Source organism: Saccopteryx leptura, chromosome 3 (assembly GCF_036850995.1).
Source record: "Saccopteryx leptura isolate mSacLep1 chromosome 3, mSacLep1_pri_phased_curated, whole genome shotgun sequence".
Lineage (NCBI taxonomy): Eukaryota > Metazoa > Chordata > Mammalia > Chiroptera > Emballonuridae > Saccopteryx > Saccopteryx leptura.
Window position 1 is genome coordinate 198,867,623 of NC_089505.1, and position 21,242 is coordinate 198,888,864.

At 39.1% G+C, this 21,242-nt stretch overlaps 1 protein-coding gene across 7 annotated transcripts in view; it reads left to right on the forward strand.

Moving 5' to 3' along the window:
• Positions 1 to 21,242, forward strand: part of CDKAL1 (CDK5 regulatory subunit associated protein 1 like 1) — an 875,166-nt gene that overhangs the window by 133,217 nt on the left and 720,707 nt on the right. For all 7 annotated transcript variants that reach the window (XR_010750305.1, XM_066377142.1, XM_066377141.1 and 4 more), the window contains one exon: positions 748 to 832. Coding sequence is in view for 6 of the 7 variants with exons in the window: in XM_066377142.1 (XP_066233239.1) it covers positions 748 to 832 (85 nt within the window). In the remaining variant the exon portion in view is untranslated. The remainder of the gene's footprint in view (positions 1 to 747; positions 833 to 21,242) is intronic.

Sequence of the window (21,242 nt, forward strand, 5' to 3'; positions counted from 1 at the left end):
TTCAAAGGTAAGATTGGTTAGTTTCACTTTAGTTTTTGGAAGATATTAAATACTCTCAAGTATTGAAAATATAGGAGGCAGTTGCTTACTCTCTTTATATATATATGTATATATATATATATATATATTTTTTTTTTTTTTTTTTTTGTATTTTTCTGAAGTTGGAAACGGGGAGGCAGTCAGACTCCCGCAAGCGCCCAACCAGGATCCACCCGGCACGCCCACCAGGGGGCGATGCTCTGCCCATCTGGGGCATTGCTTTGTTGCAACCAGAGCCATTCTAGCGCCTGAGGCAGAGGCCATAGAGCCATCCCCAGCGCCCGGACAAACTTTGCTCCAATGGAGCTTCGGCTGCGGGAGGGGAAGAGAGAGACAGAGAGGAAGGAGAGGGGGAGAGGTGGAGAAGCAGATGGGCGCTTCTCCTGTGTGCCCTGGCTGGGAATCGAACCTGGTACTCCTGCACGCCAGGCCGACGCTCTACCACTGAGCCAACCGGCCAGGGCCTACCCTCTTTATATTTTTAAATGAAAAGATAATAGCACAGGTTATACATGTATAATAAATATTTCTTATGACCATTTCCATATTACAACAGTTACCTGCTGTGTTGTATATGATGTTTATTTGCCTCTATTCTCTACCTCACTCTGCTCTCCACCAGCAGGCCCAGTGTCATCTAAGTAAGCACATGGATACTTCTGACTGACTATATGTGATATATTTATTTTCATATTCTTTTTTTAATAGAAAATGCATCAGATGCAGATTTATGGCTTCTGAACAGTTGTACTGTAAAAAACCCGGCTGAAGACCACTTTAGAAACTCAATTAAGTAAGTAGGTATTGGTTTTTTCCTTATAATTTTTTTTAATCAGTGAGGTAAGAGTTAATTTAAGGAAATTAGCTTTTAAATGATTGCTAATAATCTAAATGTTTAGTATGTATCAAAAAGTGTGAGCTGGACTTTTAATGTTGTTTTGCATTTATATGATAATGAAACTAATGTAGACTTTTCTAATAGATGATTTGAGTATTTGTGAAGTTAACTAATAGGTAATTGGAATATTTGTTAAGTATTAAAAATGTACTTTTCTCAGGCAATCCATTCTTTACTTCAGGAACAGAGAGAAATTAGAAGCATCAATCATCAGTTTTTTGTTGTGGCACTTTAGTTGTTCATTGATTGCTTTCTCATATGTGCCTTAACCACGGGGCTACAGCAGACCAAGTGACCCCTTGCTGGAGCCAGCAACCTTGGGTCCAAGCTGGTGAACTTTTTGCTCAAACTGGATGAGCCTCTGGGTCTCGAACCTGGGCCCTCCGCATCCAAAACGCTCTATCCACTGCGCCACCGCCTGGTCAGGCCCATTCTGTACTTTTTGAAACTACTCAAAGCACTCCTTACCTCTTTTCTTTTCCCTGCCCATTAGCACTGTTCTAGATGCTAGTAATGCCTGGCTATCAAGGGAAATACAGTTTGTTGGGGGAGATGTAGATCCTTGGTTCTTGCTTTGTTCCTTCAAGTTAAAGTGAAAGAAGTATCTTTTTTTCACATGTGCTCTGAATCTTACCCCAGCTACTTTCTTAGAAATCTTGTTATAACCTGACCTGTGGTGGCGCAGTGGATAAAGCATCAACCTGGAAACACTGAGGTTGCCGGTTCAAAACCCTGGGCTTGCCTGGTCAAGGCACATGTGGGAGTTGATGCTTTCTGCTCCTCCCCCCTTCTCTCTCTCTCTCTCTCCCTCTCTCCCCTCTCTATAATGAATAAATAAAATCTTTAAAAAAAAAAAAAAAGAAATCTCGTTATATAAATTATTTCCTCATTCTCCTATGTTTTCAACCTCTCCAATCCCAATGGTGCCTTTCATTGGTATTGAAACATGCTTGGGTCTAATCAGCCCCTGTGCACTCCTTTTAGCTATGGTCCTGTTTTTCTTCTTGCCTTCCGAGCCAGACTTAATATTCTTCACCTCCTAACTTCATTCTCAGATTCATTCCTCTCTTCCCCCAAGTGGGTTCATTATGAAATACACCTATATAAGATTTATGAAACCTATAGCTTAAAAACGAATTAACACCAGTATATCCACCACCCAGCATAAGCAATATGATGTTGTCTAGACCTTAGAAGTCCTCATGTGTCCCTCTTTCACTCATACCCTTAAAAAGTATTTTTTATCCTGATTTCTGTGAGTCATTCCATTACTTTTATTAGTAAATTTATCATTTGTTAAGTATATCTTTAAACGATTGGTTTAGTTTTGCCCTGTTTTAGACTTTATCGGATTTAAACAGTTTATGAACTGAGATTTACTTCTTTTTTTCAAGCATTCTGCTGTTAGATTTATCCATGTTGATGGATGTAGAATAATTCTGGTCACTTACTGCATGAGTTTTCCACAATTTATCCATTTTATTATTGATAAGAGTTTTGAGTTTTTTTCAGTGCTTTGCTTGTATGAACACTGCTGCTATAAATATTTTGAACATTGTTTCTGGTGTGCTTTTGCAAGACTTATTTTAGGATATGTAACTAGGAGTTGAGTTATTGGCTCATGGATGTGTACATATTCAGATTTGAATAGATAATGCCATTCCCCTGCTGCATGTATCAGTGCTCATTCTCACCAGTAGTGGATGCAGGTTGTTGTTTTCAATTCTTGCTGATACTTGGTATGGTCAGACTTCTAACTTTTGCCAATCTAGTGGTAGAGATAGTATCTCAGTGTGTGTTTTTTTTTTGTTTTTTTTTTAGATTTTATTTATTCATTTTTGTAGATAGGACAGAGAGAGAGAGAGAAAGAAAGAGAGTGGAGGGGGGAGGAGCAGGAAGCATCAACTCTCATATGTGCCTTGACCAGGCAAGCCCAGGGTATTGAACTGGCGATCTCAGCATTCCAGGTCGATGCTTTATCCACTATGCCACCACAGGTCAGGCCTCAGTGTGGTTTTAATTAGCATTTCCATGATTACTAATGATGTTGAGCATCTTTTTGTATCTATTGGCCATTTGGATTTTCCTTTTCTTGTAAAATGGCTTTTAAAATATTTTTTCTGTTGAATTGTTTGTCTATTATTTATTTCTGGGAATACATGTAGACTAGATACTAATCCTTACATGCTACATATGTCACAGATATCAATTGTGGCTTTTCACTTTATCTATTGGTATCTTATGATGAAGATAAATTCTGGTTTAAAATTTATCAATTTGGCCCTGACCAGTGGTAGAGCATCAGCCCAGCGTGTGGAAGTCCCAGATTCGATTCCCAGTCAGGGCACAGAGGAGAAGCAACCATCGGCTTCTCACCCCTCATCTCTCTCTTTCTCTTTTCCTCCCTCTCTCTCTTTTTCCTTCTCTCTCTCTCTCTCCCTCGCTCACTCTCCCCTTCCTGCAGCTGTGGTTTGAATGGTTTGAGAAAAGTTGGACCACGGCACTGAGGATGGCTCCATGGCCTTACCTCAGGTGCGAAAATAGCTTGGTTGCTGAGCAACAGAGCAATGGCCCCAGATGGGCAGAACATCACCTGGTAGGGGCTTGTCAGGTGGATCCCGGCTGACATGCATATGGGAGTATGTCTCTGCCTCCCCACCTCTCACTTAATTAAAAAAGAAAAAAAATATCTATTTTTCCTTTGGGTTTGTGCTTTTATTGTTTAAGAAATCTTTATCTTGAGGTTAAGATATTCTCCAATATTTTATGGTTTTTACTTCTTATATTTAGGTTTATAATCCATCTGGAGTTGATTTTTTTTCATGTATTTGTGTATATGGGCCAAGAAGGGGGTCCAAATTTATTTTAAATTTCAAAAATGTTTTATTTTTCGTGTAGAAACCAAGTTTTTCCAGTATCATTTATTGTTTTGTTATTTTTTAAAATTGATCTTTTCTCCTTTTATCTATGTAATACTCACTCTGTCATAGTTGAGTGTCTGTAGATACTTAGGCTTTTTTCTGTGTTTTACTTAGTTTTATTATTTTTTTTATTATGATACTTATTCTATACAATCATAATTAGTATGGATTTATATTAAGTTTAGATATTTGAAAGTGCTAGTAAGTTTTTATTCTTCTTTAAGAGTGTCTTGGCTTTCCTTTGACCTTTCATAGAGATTTAATATCATGTTTCAAGTTCAACAAGTGATTTTGATTATGATTACATTGAATATTTTGATGTCTTTGAGAGAAGACTTGATATCTTTACATTGTGAGTTTCCAACCCATGAATAAGATATGAAGTTGCCTTTGATTTTCTAAGGATTAAAATTTTTTCATGTAGCTCCTGCATATCTTTTAGATTTTTTCCTTAACAGTGTAGATACTGAATTGTTCCAATATCATTTATTTTAAAAACTATTGCCTGACCAGGCGGTGGCGCAGTAGATAGAGCGTCGGACCGGGATGCGGAAGGACCCAGGTTCGAGACCCTGAGGTCGCCAGCTTGAGTGCGGGCTCATCTGGTGTGAGCAAAAAGCTCACCAGCTTGGACCCAAGGTCGCTGACTCGAGCAAGGGGTTACTCGGTCTGCTGAAGGCCCACGGTCAAGGCACATATGAGAAAGCAGTCAATGAACAACTAAGGTTTTGCAACGAAAAACTGATGATTGGTGCTTATCTCTCTGTGTTCCTGTCTGTCTGTCCCTATCTGTTCCTCTCTCTGACTCTCTCTCTCTGTCTCTGAAATAAATAAATAAATAAATATTTAAAAAATATTAATATTACTTTTACCTGTGCAGTATATTTTATCTTTATACTATTATAAAAGGTAAATTAAAAAAAGAAACACATTTCTAAGTGTGTTTTCTCCCTCAATCCACTCAGAGAATTATATCATGCTACAGTGTGAAGGATAATTGGGTATTAATAAGAGTGAATATGAGGAATCCATTTAGGACAGAGAGTTGCAGTAGTCCCAGATACTGATGGCCTTATTTTGTTTTGGAAGGAAGGTGCCAATTTGAGAAAGGAGAATTCTTGACACTTTCAGCATTGTTGAATATGACTTTTAGATCTCTGATGATCTAGGGTAATGGTCGGCAAACTCATTAGTCAAAAGAGCCAAATATCAACAGTACGATTGAAATTTTTTTTGAGAGCCAAAATTTTTAAACTTAAACTATATAGGTAGGTACATTCCTTATCTAGGTAGGGCCTGTACGTGGTATTTTGTGGAAGAGCCACCTGCAAGGGGCCAAAAGAGCCGCATGTGGCTCCCGAGCTACAGTTCCCTGACCAGGGATAGGGAATTCCAGAAAGGGAATTCAATTAAAGGGAAGATATGTTTTGATGTTGATTGGGCTACATTTGAAGTCACAGCTAAATATTGTAATAAAGTAATGGATAATATTTGATCTTTGTTGATTGTATTCTTTGTAGCAGGCACTGTTCAAAGTGCTTTACATCAGTTGGATATTATCTAGTTTGATTCTTGCAGGCTATCGTATTGTAGATTTGTTTTATTTCTGTTTTAGAGATGAAGCAGTCTCTCTTTCATAGATGAAGTTCTCTAAGGCTGTTAGTACATTAATGGTGGAGGTGGGATTTCAACCTAGGCAGTCTGACTAGAAATCTGCATGTTTAGCCATTTTATTACTGTGTTTCCCAGATAAAGATGTCATGTAAACAGTTGTAGAATTGAGGCAGATATCACCTTAGTGATACAGATTTTATATTGTTTATGTTGAAGTGGTAGATGAATGTAATGGTATCATTAACTCAGAAATATAGAAGGAGCAGAGAAGAGTTCTTCTCAGAACTGTGGTGGGAGGCAGAGAAGGACAGTAGTGATGTGGGATGGAACAAGAGTATTTGAGTCATGCTTTGGAGCCGGAGAAGGAAGGATTAATCCAAGAGCAGAGGATTATATTTACCAGATACTGCCTGTTTTCAGAGAATCCTTTTTATTTTATGTGGAGTCTGTCATGTTCTCAGATTATCTATTTTTTCTCTATAGGAAAGGTGATGAGATAGATATAAAGGTATTTTAGTGCTACTGATAACACGTTAAGTGCAGAGCCCAGATAATTTAGTTTCTGTAATTACCAGTTTTATAATCTAATTAATGGTATGATTGTAGACTGATTTTGAAAGTTTTTTTTTAGTTTTAAATTTTATTTAGAAAATTAACATTAACAGGGTGACATTGATCAATAAGAGTAGTATGTAGGTTTCAGGTGAACATTTCTATAGCATGTGAACTGTTGATTATGTTGTATACCCATCACCCAAAGTCAAATCATTTTCCGTTACCTTATATTTGTCCCTCTTTATACTCTTTTCCCCAACCCTTCCCCCTCCCTATTCACTCAAGTCCCTCTCCCCCATGTTCCCTTCCCCTGGTAACAAGTTTACTTTTATCTATGTCCATAAGTCTCAGTTTTATATCCCAACTATGTGTGAAATCATACAGTTCTTAGCTTTTTTCTGATTTACTTATTTCACTCAGTATAATATTCTCAAGATCTATCCATGTTGTCATAAATGTCACTATGTCATCATTTCTTTATGGCTGAATAGTATTCCATTGTATATATGTACCACCTCTTCTTTATCCAGTCTTCTATTGAGGGACACTTTGGTTGTTTCCATGTTTTGGCCACCACGAATAATGCTGTGATGAACATGGCAGTGCATGTGTCTTTGCATACCAATGTTTTGGGTGTAGATACCCAGTAGAAGAATTACTGGGTCATATAGTAATTCTATTCTTAATTTTTTTCATAATGGTTGAACTAATTTACATTCCCACCAGTAGTGAATGAGGGTTCCTTTTTCTCCACAGCCTCTCTAACACTTGTTATTATCTGTCTTGTTGATAATAGTTAATCTAACAGGTGTGAGATGGTATTTCATTGTAGCTTTGATTTGCATTTCTCGAATAGCTAGTGAAGATGAGCGTCTTTGCATATATACCTGTTGGCTATTTTTGTGTCTTCTTGGGAGAAGTGTCTTTTCAGGTCCTCTCCCCATTTTTTAATTGGATTGTTTGCTTGTTTGTTGCTGTGTTTTTTGAGTTCTTTATACATTTTGGATATTAACCTCTTATTGGAGCTATTGTTTGCAAACTTCATCTCCCATTTAGTTGGCTGCTTATTTGTTTTGTTGTCAGTTTATTTTGCTGTGTAGAAGCTTTTTAGTTTGATATAATCCCATTCATTTATTTTTGCCTTTACTACCCTTGCTTTGGGGGTCAAATTCATAAATTGTTCTCTACAGCTAAGGTCTATGAACTTAGTACCTATATTTTCTTCTATGTAATTTATAGTTTCAGGTCTTATATTTAGGTCTTTGATCCATTTTGAATTAATTTTTGTGCCAGGGAACAAACTGTAAAGTTTTATTCTCTTGCATGTGGTTTTTCAATTTTCCCAACACCGTTTATTGAAGAGGCTTTCTTTTTTCCATTGTATGTTTTTGGCTCTTTTGTTGAAGATAATTTGTCCATATATATGTGGTTTTATTTCTGGGCTCTCAGTTCTGTTTCATTTGTCTGTATGTCTGTTTTTCTGCTAATACTATGTTGTTCTGAATATCACGGCTCTAAAGTATAATTTGAAGTCAAATAGTGCGATACCTCTGGCCTCATTCTTTTTCCTCAGGATTGCTTTAGCTATTTGGGTTTTTTTATGGTTCCATACGAACCTGGTAATTTTTTGTTTTATTTCTTTAAAGAATGAAATTGGGATTTTGATTGAGATTGCACTAAATTATATATTGCTTTGAGTAATATGGCCATTTTAACTATGCTGATTCTTCCAATCCATGAACACAGAATATTTTCCCATTTTCTTGTGTGTTTTTAAATTTCTTTCAGTAATGTCTTGTAGTTCTCAGTATATAGGTCCTTCACATCCTTTGTTAAGTTTATTACTAGGTACTTTGGATTTTTTTTGTTTTCAATTATAAAAGAAATTATTTTTTGAGTTAATTTTCTGAAGTTTCATTGTTGGCATGTAGAAAAGCAAAAGTAGACTTTTGTATATTGATTTTATATCTTTCAACTTTACTGTATTGATTTATAGTTTTTCTAATAGTTTTTTTGGTGTAGTCTCTGGGGTTTTCTATGTACAGGATCATGTCATCTGCAAAAAGTGATACCTTTACTTCCTTTTTTCCGATATGAATGACTTTTATTTCTTTCTCTTGCCTGATTGCTCTGGCTAAAACTTCCAGAAATATGTGGAATAAGAGTGGAGTGGGCAGCCCTGTGTTGTTCCTGATTTTAGAGGAAAAGCCTTCATTTTTTCACCATTTTAGTATGACATTAGCTGATGGTTTGTCATATATGGCCTTTATTATGCTGAGGTATTTTCCTTTTATTCCGATTTTATTGAGTGTTTTAAACATAAAGGGATGTTGTATCTTATCGAATGCCTTTTCTACATCTTTTGATAGGGTCATATGGATTTTGTTCTTTGTTTTGTTGATGTGGTATATTATGTTGATCGATTTCTGTATGTTGAACCATCCTTGTGCTCCTGGAATGAATTCCACTTGATTGTGATGTATTATTTTATTGTGTTGTATTTGATTTGCTAGTATTTTGTTTAGGATTTTTGCATCTGTATTCAATAGAGATATTGGTCTGTAGTTTTCTTTTTTTGTGTTGTCCTTGCTAGGTTTTGGTATGAAGGTTATGTTGAACTCATAAAATGTGTTGGGGAGTATTGCTTCTTCTTCAATTTTTGGAAGACTTTGAGAAGGATAGGTACTATTGTAGATCTTCTTTGAATGTTTGATAGAATTCACTAGTGTAGCCATCTGATCCTGGACTTTTGTTTTTAGGGAGGTTTTCGATAGTTGTTTCTATTTCCTCCCTGTTTGTAGGTCTTTTTAGGTTTTTCCACTTCTTCGTGGTGCAGTCTAGGAAGATTGTATAGTCCTAGGAATTATCCATTTCCTCTAGGTTGTTGAATTTGGTGGCATGTAATCTTTCATAATATTCTGCTATGATCTTTTGTATGTCTATGATATCTGTGGTAATTTTTTTTTCATTTCAGATTTTGTTTATATGAGTCCTTTCTTTGTTTTCCTTAGTGTATCTAGCCAATAATTTGTCGATTTTTTGATCTTTTCAAAGAACCAGCTCTTTGTTATATTCATTTTTTCTATATATATTTTTATTCTCTATTTCATTTAATTCTGCTCTAATTTTTACTATTTCCTTTCTTCTGTTGACTTTGGGTTGCCTATGTTCTTCTTTTTCTAGTTCCTTAAGGTGTGATGTTAGGTTGTTTACTTGGGATCTCTGTGGTTTCTTGATATAAGCCTGTAATGATATAAACTTCCCTCTTATTACTGCTTTTGCTGCATCCCAGAAATTTTGTTATGTCGTGTTGTCATTTTCATTTGTATATATCTTTTGATGTCTGCTTTTGTTTCTTCTTTGACCCAGTCATTTTTTCAAAGTATGTTATTTAATTTCCACATTTTTGTGGGTTTGTTTACTTCTTTTTAGCCCTTGAATTCTAATTTCAAAGCCTTATGGTCAGAGAATATGCTTGGTATAATTTCAATCTTTCTGAAATTGTTGATGTTAGAGTAGTGGCCCGACATATGGTCTGTTCTTGAGAATGTTTCATGTACACTGAAGAAAAATATATACTATGATGTTCTGGGATGAAATGTCCTGTAGATGTCTATTATGACTATTTGTTCTAGTGTTTTATTTAAGGCCTATATTTCCTTATTGATTTTCTGTTTGGATGATCTATCTAAAGCCATCATTGGTGTGTTGAAATCTCCAAGTATGATCATGTTTTTGTCTGCTTCTATTTTTAGATCAGTTAGTAGATATCTTATATATTTTGGTGCTCCCTGGTTCAGTGCGTACATATTAAGAATTATTATGTCTTCTTGATACAATGTGCCCTTATCGTTATAAAATGTCCATCTCTGCCTCTGGTTACCTTTGTAGTCTTGAAGTCAGCATTGTCAGATATGAGTATGGCTACACCTATTTTTTTTGGATATTATTTGCTTGGAGAATCATTTTCCAGCCTTTCACTTTGAATCTACTTTTGTCCTTGCAGCTTAGATGTATCTCTTGAAAGCAGCATATGGTTGAGTTTTGCTTTTTGATCCAGTCTGCTACTCTGTGCCTCCTATTGGTGAGTTTAGTCCATTTACATTTAGGATAATTCTTGATACTTGAGGATTTCTTTTAGCCATTTTATGTTTTGTTTTCTGGGAGCTTTGTTTGTTGTTTGGTTCTTCTATTTTTTGTTTCTGTCAGTTGTTTTTGTTTGGTGGTATTCCATACTTCTTTCTCCTATTATTTTTCAAGCTTTGTGTTTCATAGTGGCTTTTTTGTGGGTGGTTACCATTAGGTTAAGAAAAAAATGTTCATATGTTCAAGAGTCCTTTGCTATATGAGTGATTCTCCATCCTCTTTTGCTACTGCATATCTTTATCCTCTCCCCTTTTATGTTATTGTCGTCACAGGTTATCCTTGTTTTTATTGTGACCTTGTTGTAGTTTTTATTTGTTTTGTTCTTTGTGTCTGGTCGAATAACCCCCTTGAGTACTTCTTGCAGTGGGGGTTTTCTGGTGATAAATTCCTGCCGCTTCTATATGTTTGTAAAAGTTTTTATTTCTCCTTCGTATTTGAAGCATAGCTTTGATAGATTTGAGGCTTTCTTTCCATAGGCTTGGGAAACTCTGATCAACTGTTTGTTAGAATAGGCTCTCCATTCCGTTCTCCCTCTCTTCTTCTTCTTCCGGTATACTCATTACTCTTACATTGTTATTTCTGATGGAGTGAGACAATTCTTGTAGAGTTCTCTCAGTTTTTAAAATTTTTTTATTGTATTTTTTTAGTGAGAAGAGGGTAGGCAGAGACAGACTCCTGCATGCACCTAGACCAGGATCCACCCGGCAAGCTCACTTGAGGGCGATGCTCTGCCCATCTGGGGCCCTTGCTCTGTTGCAACCGGAGCCATTTTTTTTAATGCCTGAAGCAGAGGTCATGAAGTCATCCTCAGTGCCCAGGGCCAACTCACACTAATTGAGCCTTAGCTGCAGGAGGGGAGGAGAAGAGAGAGAGGGAGAGAGAAAGAAGCGAGACGGGGAGAGGAGGAGGGGTGAAGAAGTAGATGGGCACCTCTCCTGTGTGCCCTGACCAGGAATCAAACCTATGACATCCATATGACTGACCAATAATCTACCACTGAGCCAACTGGCCAGTGCTCTCAGTTTTTTAATTTCATGAGTCTCTCCTTTTCTCTCTGTAGCATCTCTCATTGCCTGTCTTTGATGTCACTGATTCTTTTCTCTATCTGACTTGTTCTATTAGCTAAACTTGCTACCTCAGTCCTCAATTCATGTATTGAGTTCTTCATCTCTGTTTTTAAAGTTTCGGGGCCCTGGCTGGTTGGCTCGGTGGTAGAGCGTTGGCTTGGCATGCGGAAGTCCCGGGTTCGATTTCCAGCCAGGGCACACAGGAGAGGCGCCCATCTGCTTCTCCACCCCTCCCCCTCTCCTTCCTCTCTGTCTCTCTCTTCCCCTCCCGCAGCCGAGGCTCCATTGGAGCAAAAGATGGCCCGGGCGCTGGGGATAGCTCCTTGGCCTCTGCCCCAGGTGCTAGAGTGGCTCTGGTCGCAACAGAGCGACGCCCTGGATGGGCAGAGCATCGCCCCCTGGTGGGCGTGCCGGGTGGATCCCGGTTAGGCGCATGCGGGAGTCTGTCTGACTGCCTCCCCGTTTCCAGGTTCAGAAAAATACAAAAAATAAAAAAATAAAAAAATAAAGTTTCGGTCTTCTTGGTGAGGTATTCATTTTGTTCATAATTTGTTTTCTGAGCTCATTAAGTTGCCTATTGGTGTCTTCTTGCATCTCTTTGATAATTTTCAGAACTTCAATTTTGCATTCTCTATCATTTTACTCCAAGATTTCCATGTGATTTAGATATTTTTCTGGAGATTTTTAAATTTTCATTCTGAAATACATCTCTTTCTTGTGTAGCCATGGTATTTGATTTCGTCTTCCTTCATGACATTTGAGAGTGGTATTGTTAAGAACTCAAACAGAAAAGAACTAAAAAATTGAAAAATTAAAAAAAAATGAAATTCAAAAATGAAAAAGAATGAAAGGAATAAGAAGTAAAATAGGGGAGGAAAGGAAAAATAAATTTTGATCTTGAGAGGATTTTTCTAGTAGGTGTCATTATATTACAACTTTTAGCTTTGTGAAGTTCCTGGGCTGTCTGCTGAGATGTTGCTGTGGCAATAATGTAGGCAGGGCCTCAATCGCATTGGTGGGTGAGGCATGTTATGAGAGCTTAATGGCTCTGGAAGTCTCAGGCTTCTGGGCGCTCCTTCCCATGTCTCCACAGACCTGGGGACCGGATGTGGAGCACCTTTGTTCCTCAGGGGAGAGAGCAGCTCTGGAGTTTCTTTCTGCCATTCTCTGTACTACTAGATGAGGGAGGCAAGAATCTGGGAGGTTGGGGGTGCACTTCAGCTTTCTCTGTCTGCCTAGTGGGGCTGCAGGCAGATTACAAGAACACTGGCCATGACCCTGCACTCTGGCCACTTTGATTTATCTCCCACTTAGCCCTTCTGTCTCACTGCTCCTCCTAGCAGAAGTAGACCCAGTCACTGTGAATTTCCTTCTTCTTCCTCAAAGTCCAGAAAGCCCAAACTTCCCTTCTTCCTATAGTCTAGCAGAGAAAAAAACCCCAGTCACTCCAGGTTTATCTCCTCTCCTCTCCAAAGCCCGGCATGAGTGCATTTTATGTTTTGCTCCCCTTTTTGCCCCGTCTCACTTTAGTCTCTTGTGGTGCGTGGATATTTCAGGTGTGCATGGATCTTTCAGGTGTGCCTGCTAGCCAAGCTGGGGTTGCTTTGCTGCATTATAGTTGTTAAATTTGTTGAAATTGCCAAGGGGAGAGATCAGCAGTATCTCTCATTCCACCAGAACTCTAACATCATCTTACCCTGAAAGTTTAAAAACTCAGTTATAACCTGTGTGCATGGGTTGTGCTATACATATAAACTGTGTTGTGAATGTGATTTGGAGTCATGATAAAGTATTTGAATGATTGAAGTAACCCTATAAGAAAAGTTTGTTGAGTGACATCAGAAATGGCGCCGTGAAGGGTGCTCCCAAAACCTCTCCCTGAAATTTCAACAAATTCAACAACTAGAGACAGAAAAACAATCACAGGAGCATCTGAAATACACATACATCAAACAAAGATACGATTGGGCAAATAGGTGGTTTTTTCTTCACTCTGAAGGAAATAAGATGAAGAACGAGTATTCCCTCCCTGATCTGAGGAAGGGCTGCTTTCACTTGGAACTGAGAGCAGGTGAGGCTGGGGGCACGGAAAAAGCTGGGCTAGTAGGGCAGAGACATTCAAGCTGAGGAGAGAGTGTGCCCGTGGCTCAGCCCACGTGGAGCTAACGCCAGTCACAGACCCCGGCAGAGGGGGGTGAGCAGTTGCCTTGTTTACTCCAGATCTCCCGATCGGTGAGCGTGAGCAGTGTGAGTGGATCTACCTGGCGCCTCAGGCATAGGTGCCCGCATTCCTGGATGGAGAGGCTGGGTCGGAGACTGTCAGCCGTGGCCCTCTGCGTGAGCTGTGACCAGAGTCTCTGTATAATCTCGGTGCCCCAAACGGCAGCGTGCACAAAGTGCGTGGAGATCCAGCTTTCTTACAGGCGTGGCACCTCCGCCAGCCATACAGGTGAACAAAACATATTACCGGGAATGAGAAATGTGAAAGTGGTGGGGGGAAGGGTGTGCAGACAGCCTCTGGAGAGCACATCCACTGAGTGCTGAAAGGAGACTAATCCACAGTCTGCTCACTGCCTGGCGGGTTTATGCTGGTGGCTCTTGCTGACAAAGCCTTCTTTCCCAGGCCTGTGATATAAGGGGACCCAGAGGAGGGACTTAATAGTTCTCAGGGCCTCTTGCTCGGCAGGCAATGGCTGGGAAAACTTCCAGCTGTCCAATTCAGGTTAAAAAGTACAGTTCCCGGCCTAGCGTGCGGAGGACCCGGGTTCGATTCCCGGCCAGGGCACACAGGAGAAGCGCCCATTTGCTTCTCCACTCCTCCGCCGCACTTTCCTCTCTGTCTCTCTCTTCCCCTCCCGCAGCCAAGGCTCCATTGGAGCAAAGATGGCCCGGGCGCTGGGGATGTCTCCTTGGCCTCTGCCTCAGGCGCTAGAGTGGCTCTGGTCGCAATATGGCGACACCCAGGATGGGCAGAGCATCGCCCCCTGGTGGGCAGAGCATCGCCCCTGGTGGGCGTGCCGGGTGGATCCCGGTTGGGCGCATGTGGGAGTCTGTCTGACTGTCTCTCCCCGTTTCCAGCTTCAGAAATTAAAAAAAAAAAAAAAAAAAAAAAAAGTACAGTTCCACAGAACAGACCTCAGAGAACACTGCGGAAGTTGGGTGGGCTGGGCTGTAGGCTTTTCAACAAGGGAGAAGCCTGTGGAGAACAGACCCACGGAGTGTTGAGGCAAATTTAACTAGAACCAGAAATCAGCTCACTGCCCTGGCTGCTTGAGCTGGTTGACAACGCTTTCATACACAGAGCTGTGCTTTAAATGAACCTGGAGGAGGGACTTGGCAGCTTTTAGGACCTCTTGCTTTGCAGGCATGACTGGGGTATCTTCCTACCAGCTGATACAGATTACAAACTGCCAAAAGCCTGTGGAGCGTAGGCCCACAGAGTGCTGAGGCATACTAGACATGCCCAGAGGATCATAGAAAGACACTTGAAAAGCATTTGGCTCCCAGCCCTGCCTGATTATGCTGGCGGTTCTGGCTGGCAAAGCCTTACCCAGAACCCTGCTTTGAGCGGGGATAGAGGGCGTATTTGGCAGCTCTTAGAGCCTCTCGCTCTCCAGGCAGTGGCGGGGACAACCTCACAGCTGGATCCCCTGGCTGCTGGTTCAGCAAAGAAAGATTTAGGAAGAGGCTCAGGGAAAACTACTCGCCCATTGTCGGAGCCTGCAAACGCTGACAAGCCCCACCTACCAATGGAACTGAGGCCTAGTTTATGTCATCATAGCGACATATCAACTGCAAATCTCAGCCTAAGAGTGTCATAGGGGCAGAACCTGTGGTACAGTGCCATTGGCCAAAAAGAGAGAGAAGAAAGAAAAAGGAAGAAGATAACACCTTTCTTTTTTTTTTTTTTTCTTTTTCATTTTTCTGAAGCTGGAAACAGGGAGAGACAGTCAGACAGACACCCGCATGCGCCCGACCGGGAACCACCCGGCACGCCCACCAGGGGCGATGCTCTGCCCATCCTGGGTGTCGCCATGTTGCAACCAGAGCCACTCTAGCGCCTGAGGCAGAGGCCACAGAGTCATCCCCAGCGCCTGGGCCATCTTTGCTCCAATGGAGCCTTGGCTGCGGGAGGGGAAGAGAGAGACAGAGAGGAAAGTGCGGCGGAGGGGTGGAGAAGCAAATGGGCGCTTCTCCTGTGTGCCCTGGCCGGGAATCGAACCCGGGTCCTCCACACGCTAGGTTGACGCTCTACCGCTGAGCCAACCGACCAGGGCGATAACACCTTTCAAAAGCAGGAAATATCTAGTATTTATAACTTTTTCCATTTTTTTTCTTGTATTTTTTGTCTTTTTTTTTTCTCTTCCACCTTGGTCATTTATCCTCTTTCCATTTTATTTTTTTCATCTTGAACTGTACTACCCAGAGAGGTGTTGCATTTTCCATTCTTTTTTAAATGAGTGTTACATTCCAAAAAACTTAACTCAATTTTTTTTCTTTTTTCCCCTCTCCCTCTCTTTCTTTTTGTTTCTTCTTTGCTCTTTCACTTTTTCTCTCATTCGAATCTCACCCACAAAACAAATTATTTTATTCTGGATTAAATTTTTTTCTTTGTGGTATTTTGTGTGCTTTTTAGTTAGCTTTTTATCCCTTTAGCATTTCCCCCAACTCCGGCTCTCCATTCTATGTAGGTTTTGTTCCACTCAATACAATAGAATTTTCACTTTTCACTGTATTTTTTCTTTTTTCTCTTTCTTTTCTCTTCTCTTACACTATTTTTCTCATTCCACCATTATTTACAAAGTATCCTTGATCCAAATATTTTCCTTGTGGCATTTTGTAGGATATTGCCTCGTTTTTTGACTCTTTGCCACCTTCCCCCAACTCAGGCCCTCCGTTCTACATATTTTTGTACCACTTACCAAAATAGAATTCTCAGTTTTTCACTGCATTTTCTCAAATATTTTTTTATCAACTCTTAACTAGTGTTATTAACAACACCACTCTCAAATGCCACTAAGGAAAAAGAAATTGAATATTATGGATACAAAAGACAGAGATGTAACTTAGATAGGTGAGGAAATATCTATAGAAAAATATTTCAATAGCTTGGAAACCTTGGAGTAAAATGACAGAGAATTTAAAATTGAAGTCCTAAAAATACTCATGGATATACAAGAAAGCACAGAAAGCAACTTAGGAAGCTCAAAACACTATTCAACAAACAAAAAATACATCACCAAGGAAATTGAAAGTATGAAAACAAATAAAACAGAGATGAATAACTCAATACATCAACTGAAAAATGAAATAACAAGCTTAGCCTATGGAACAGGCCTGATAGAGGAGAGAATTAGTGACATAGAAGACAGGCAACTAGAGGCACTACAGAGAGAAGAGGAGAGAGACTGATGATTTTAAAAAAATGAGAAAGGCCTACAGGAATTGTCTGACTCCATCAGAAAGAGCAACATAAGAATAATGGGTGTATCAGAAGGAGGAGAGAAAATGGAATGGAGAATATATTCAAACAAATGGCAGACAACTTCCAAAGCCTGTAGAAAGAACTAAAGCCTTGAATTCAAGAAGCAAACAGAACACCGAGTTATCTTAACCCTAACAAACCTACTCCAAGGCACATTATAACGAAATTGGCACAAACCAACGACAAAAAATTCTCAAGGCAGCCAGGGAAAAAATGAATATAACATATAAAGGAAGGCCCATTAGATTATCAACAGATTTCTCAGCAGAAACTCTATAAGCTAGAAGAGAGTAGACCCCAATATTTAAAGTTCTGAAAGAGAGGAACTTTCAGCCACAAATACTATACCCATCAAAGCTATCCTTCAAATACAAAGGAGAAATAAAAACATTCACAGATACAGAAAAGATGAGGGAATTTATCACCAGAAAACCACCACTTCAGGAAATACTAAAGTGGGTTTTCCAACCAAATACAAAGAACCAAACAAAACAAAACTATAAGTAAAAGCTCCATGAAGATCGCAATAAAAACAAGATTAATCTGTGACAACAAAAACATAAAAGGGGAGAGGACAAAGATTAATAGTAGCAAAGGAGGATGGAGTGCAGAACACTCATGAGATAATGGCAATAGAAAACCGTCAAGTGTCAATAATTACACTAAATGTAAATGGATTGAACTCACCAATAAAAAGACACAGAGTAGCAGAATTGATTAAAACGAAAATCCAACTGTATGCTGCCTACAAAGAAGCACATCTAAGCTACAAGGATAAAAAACAAATTCAAAGTGAAAGGTTGGAAAACAATACTCCAAGCAAATAACATCCAATAAAGCAGGTGTAGCAATAGTCATATCTAACAATGCTGACTACAAAATAGCTAAGGTAATCAGAGACAAAGACGTTTATTTTATAATGATAAAGGGGACTTTGAATCAAGAAGAGATAACACTTCTTAATATATATGCACCAGACCAATGGGCACCAAAATATATAAGACGACTACTGACTGACCTAAAAACAAAAACCGACAAAAATACAATCATACTTGGAGACCTCAATACACTGCTAACGGCTTTAGATCATTCATCCAAACAGAAAATCAATAAAGAAATATTGGCCTTAAATGAAACACTAGAACAATTGGATATGATAGACATTTACAGGACATTTCATCCCGAAGTGCCAGAGTATACATTTTTCTTTAGTGTACATGGAACATTCTCAAAAATCGACCATATGTTGGGCTACAAAAATAACATCAGGAAATTCAGAAAGACTGAGAGTATACCAAGCATATTTTCTGACCATAAAGCCTTGAAACTAAAATTCAACTGTAAAAAGGAGGTAAACAAACCCACAAAAATGTGGAAACAAAACAACATACTTTTAAAAAATGAGTGGGTCAAAGAAGAAATAAAAGCAGAGAGCACAAGGTACATACAGACAAGCGGAAATAACAATACGACATATCAGAATCTCTGGGATGCAGCAAAAGCAGTAATAAAAGGGAAGTTCATATCACTACAGGCCTATATGAACAACCAAGACAGAGCCCAAGTAAACCACTTAACTTTACATCTTAAGGAACTAGAAAAAGAAGAACAAAGACAACCAAAAACCAGCAGGAGAAAGAAAATAATAAAAATCAGAGCAGAAATAAACAAAATAGAGAACAGAAAAACTATAGAAAAAATTAATAAAACAAGGAGCTCGTTCTTTGAAAAAATCAACAAACCCTGGCAAGACTCACTAAGTAAAAAAGAGAAAGGATTCATAAACAAAATCCAAAATGAAAGAGGAGAAATCACCAGAGATAGCATAGGTAAACAAAGAATTATTGTAGAATATTATGAGAAACTGTATGCTACCAAATTTGACAACCTAGTAGAAATGGATAAATTCCTAGAATAATGCAGTTTTCCTTGACTGAGTCATGAAGATGCAGAAAGCCTAAACAGACCCATAAGCAGGGAGGAAATAGGAACAACTATCAAAAACCTCCCCAAAAATAAAAGTCCAGGCCCAGACGGCTGTACTAGTGAATTCTATCAAACATTCAAAGAAGACTTGGTTCCTATTCTAAGGAGAGTTTTATTTTATTTTATTTTATTTATTCATTTTTAGAGAGGAGAGAAACAGAGGAGAGAGAGAGAGAAAGAAGGGGGGAGAAGCTGGAAGCATCAACTTCCATATGTGCCTTGACCAGGCAAGCCCAGGGTTTCGAACTGGCGACCTCAGCATTTCCAGGTCGACGCTTTATCCACTGCGCCACCACAGGTCAGGCATTGGTTCCTATTCTACTCAAAGTCTTCCAAAAAATTTTAGAAGAAGCAATACTGCCAAACACATTTTATGAGGGCAACATATGAGGAACCAAAACCTGGCAAGGACAACACAAAAAATGAAAACTACAGACCAATATCTCTAATGAATACAGATACTAAAATATAAACAAATAACTAACAAATCGAATATAACACATTAAAAAATAATTTATCAGGCCCTGGCCGGTTGGCTCAGCGGTAGAGCATCGGCCTGGCGTGCGGGGGACCCAGGTTCGATTCCCGGCCAGGGCACATAGGAGAAGCGCCCATTTGCTTCTCCACCCCCCACCCCCCCCTCCTTCCTCTCTCTCTCTTCTCCTCCCGCAGCCAAGGCTCCATTGGAGCAAAGATGGCCCGGGTGCTGGGGATGGCTCCTTGGCCTCTGGCCCAGGCGCTAGAGTGGCTCTGGTCGCCGCAGAGCGACCCCCCAGAGAGGCAGAGCATCGCCCCCTGGTGGGCAGATTACCCCCTTGGTGGGCAGGCCGGGTGGATCCCGGTTGGGCGCATGCGGGAGTCTGTCTGACTGTCTCTCCCCGTTTCCAGCTTCAGAAAAATACAAAAAAAAAAAAAAAAAAAATTATCAGTATCAAATGGGATTCATCCCAGAATCACAAAGATGGTTCAACATATAAAATGGTTAACATAATACACCATATCAACAAAACAAAGAAAGTAAACCTATGATCTTATCAATAGATGCAAAAAAGGCATTTGATAAAATAAAACATCATTTTATGGTTAAAACACTCAACAAAATGAGTATAGAAGGAAAATAGCTCAACATAATAGAGGCCACTTATGATAAACCATCAGCTAACATCATATTAAATGGCATAAAACTAAGGACTTTTCCTCTAAAATCAGGAACAAGACAAGGTTGTCCACTCTCTCCACTCTTATTCAACATAGTGCTGGAAGTTCTAGCCAGAGCAAATAGACCAGAGAAAGAAATAAAAGGCATTCATATTGGGAAAGAAGAAGTAAAGGTTTCACTATTTGCAAATGATATGATCCTATACATCGAAAACCCCAAAGACTCCACAAAAAGATCACTAGAGACAATAAACCAATGCAGTAAGGTCACAGGATACAAAATTAATATACAAAAGTCCATTGCCTTCTTATATGCCAACAATGAAATATCAGAAAATGAGCTCAAAAAAAATAATCCCCTTCACAGTTGCAACAAAAAAAATAAAATACCTAGGAATAAACATAACAAAGAATGTAAAGGACCTATATAATGAAAAATACAAAGCATTTTTAAGGGAAATTGAAAAAGATATAATGAAATTGAAAAATATTCCTTGTTCTTGGATAGGAAGAATAAATATAGTGAAAATGATTATATTACCCAAAACGATATACAAATTTAATGCAATTCCCATCAAAATTCCAATGTCATTTTTTAAAGAAATGGAACAAAAAAAGCATCAGGTTTATATGGAAGTATAAAAAACCACAAATAGCCAAAGCAATCCTAAGGAAAAAGAAAGAAGCTGGGGGTAGTATAATACCGGACTTCAAATTATATTTTGAGCCACGATAATCAAAACAGCATGGTATTGGTAGAAAAGTAGACACTCAGACCAATGGAACAGAATAGAAAGCCCAGAAATAAAACCACATGTATATGGTCAAATAATTTTTGATAGGGGGGCCAAGAACACACAATGGAGAAAAGAAAGTCTCTTCAACAAATGGTGCTGGGAAAACTGGAAAGCCACATGCAAAAGAATGAAACTCGACTACACTTTGTCCCCTTTTACTAAAATTAATTCAAAATGGATCAAAGACTTAAATATAAGTCCTGAAACAATAAATTACATAGAAGAAAATATAGGCACTAAACTCATGGACTTTGGTTACAAAGAGCACTTTATGTATTTGACTCCAAAGGCAAGGGAAGTGAAGGCAAAGAGAAATGAATGGGACCATATTAGACTAAGAAGTTTTTGCACAGCAAGAGAAACTGACAGCAGAAGAAATAGACAGCCAACTAAATGGGAGATGATATTTTCAAACAACAGTTCAGATAAGGGCCTAATATCCAAAATATACAAAGAACTCATAAAACTCAACAACAAACAAACAATCCAATAAAAAATGGGAAGAGGACATGAACAGACACTTCTCCCAGGAAAAAATACAAATGGTCAACAGATATTTGAAAAGATGCTCATCTT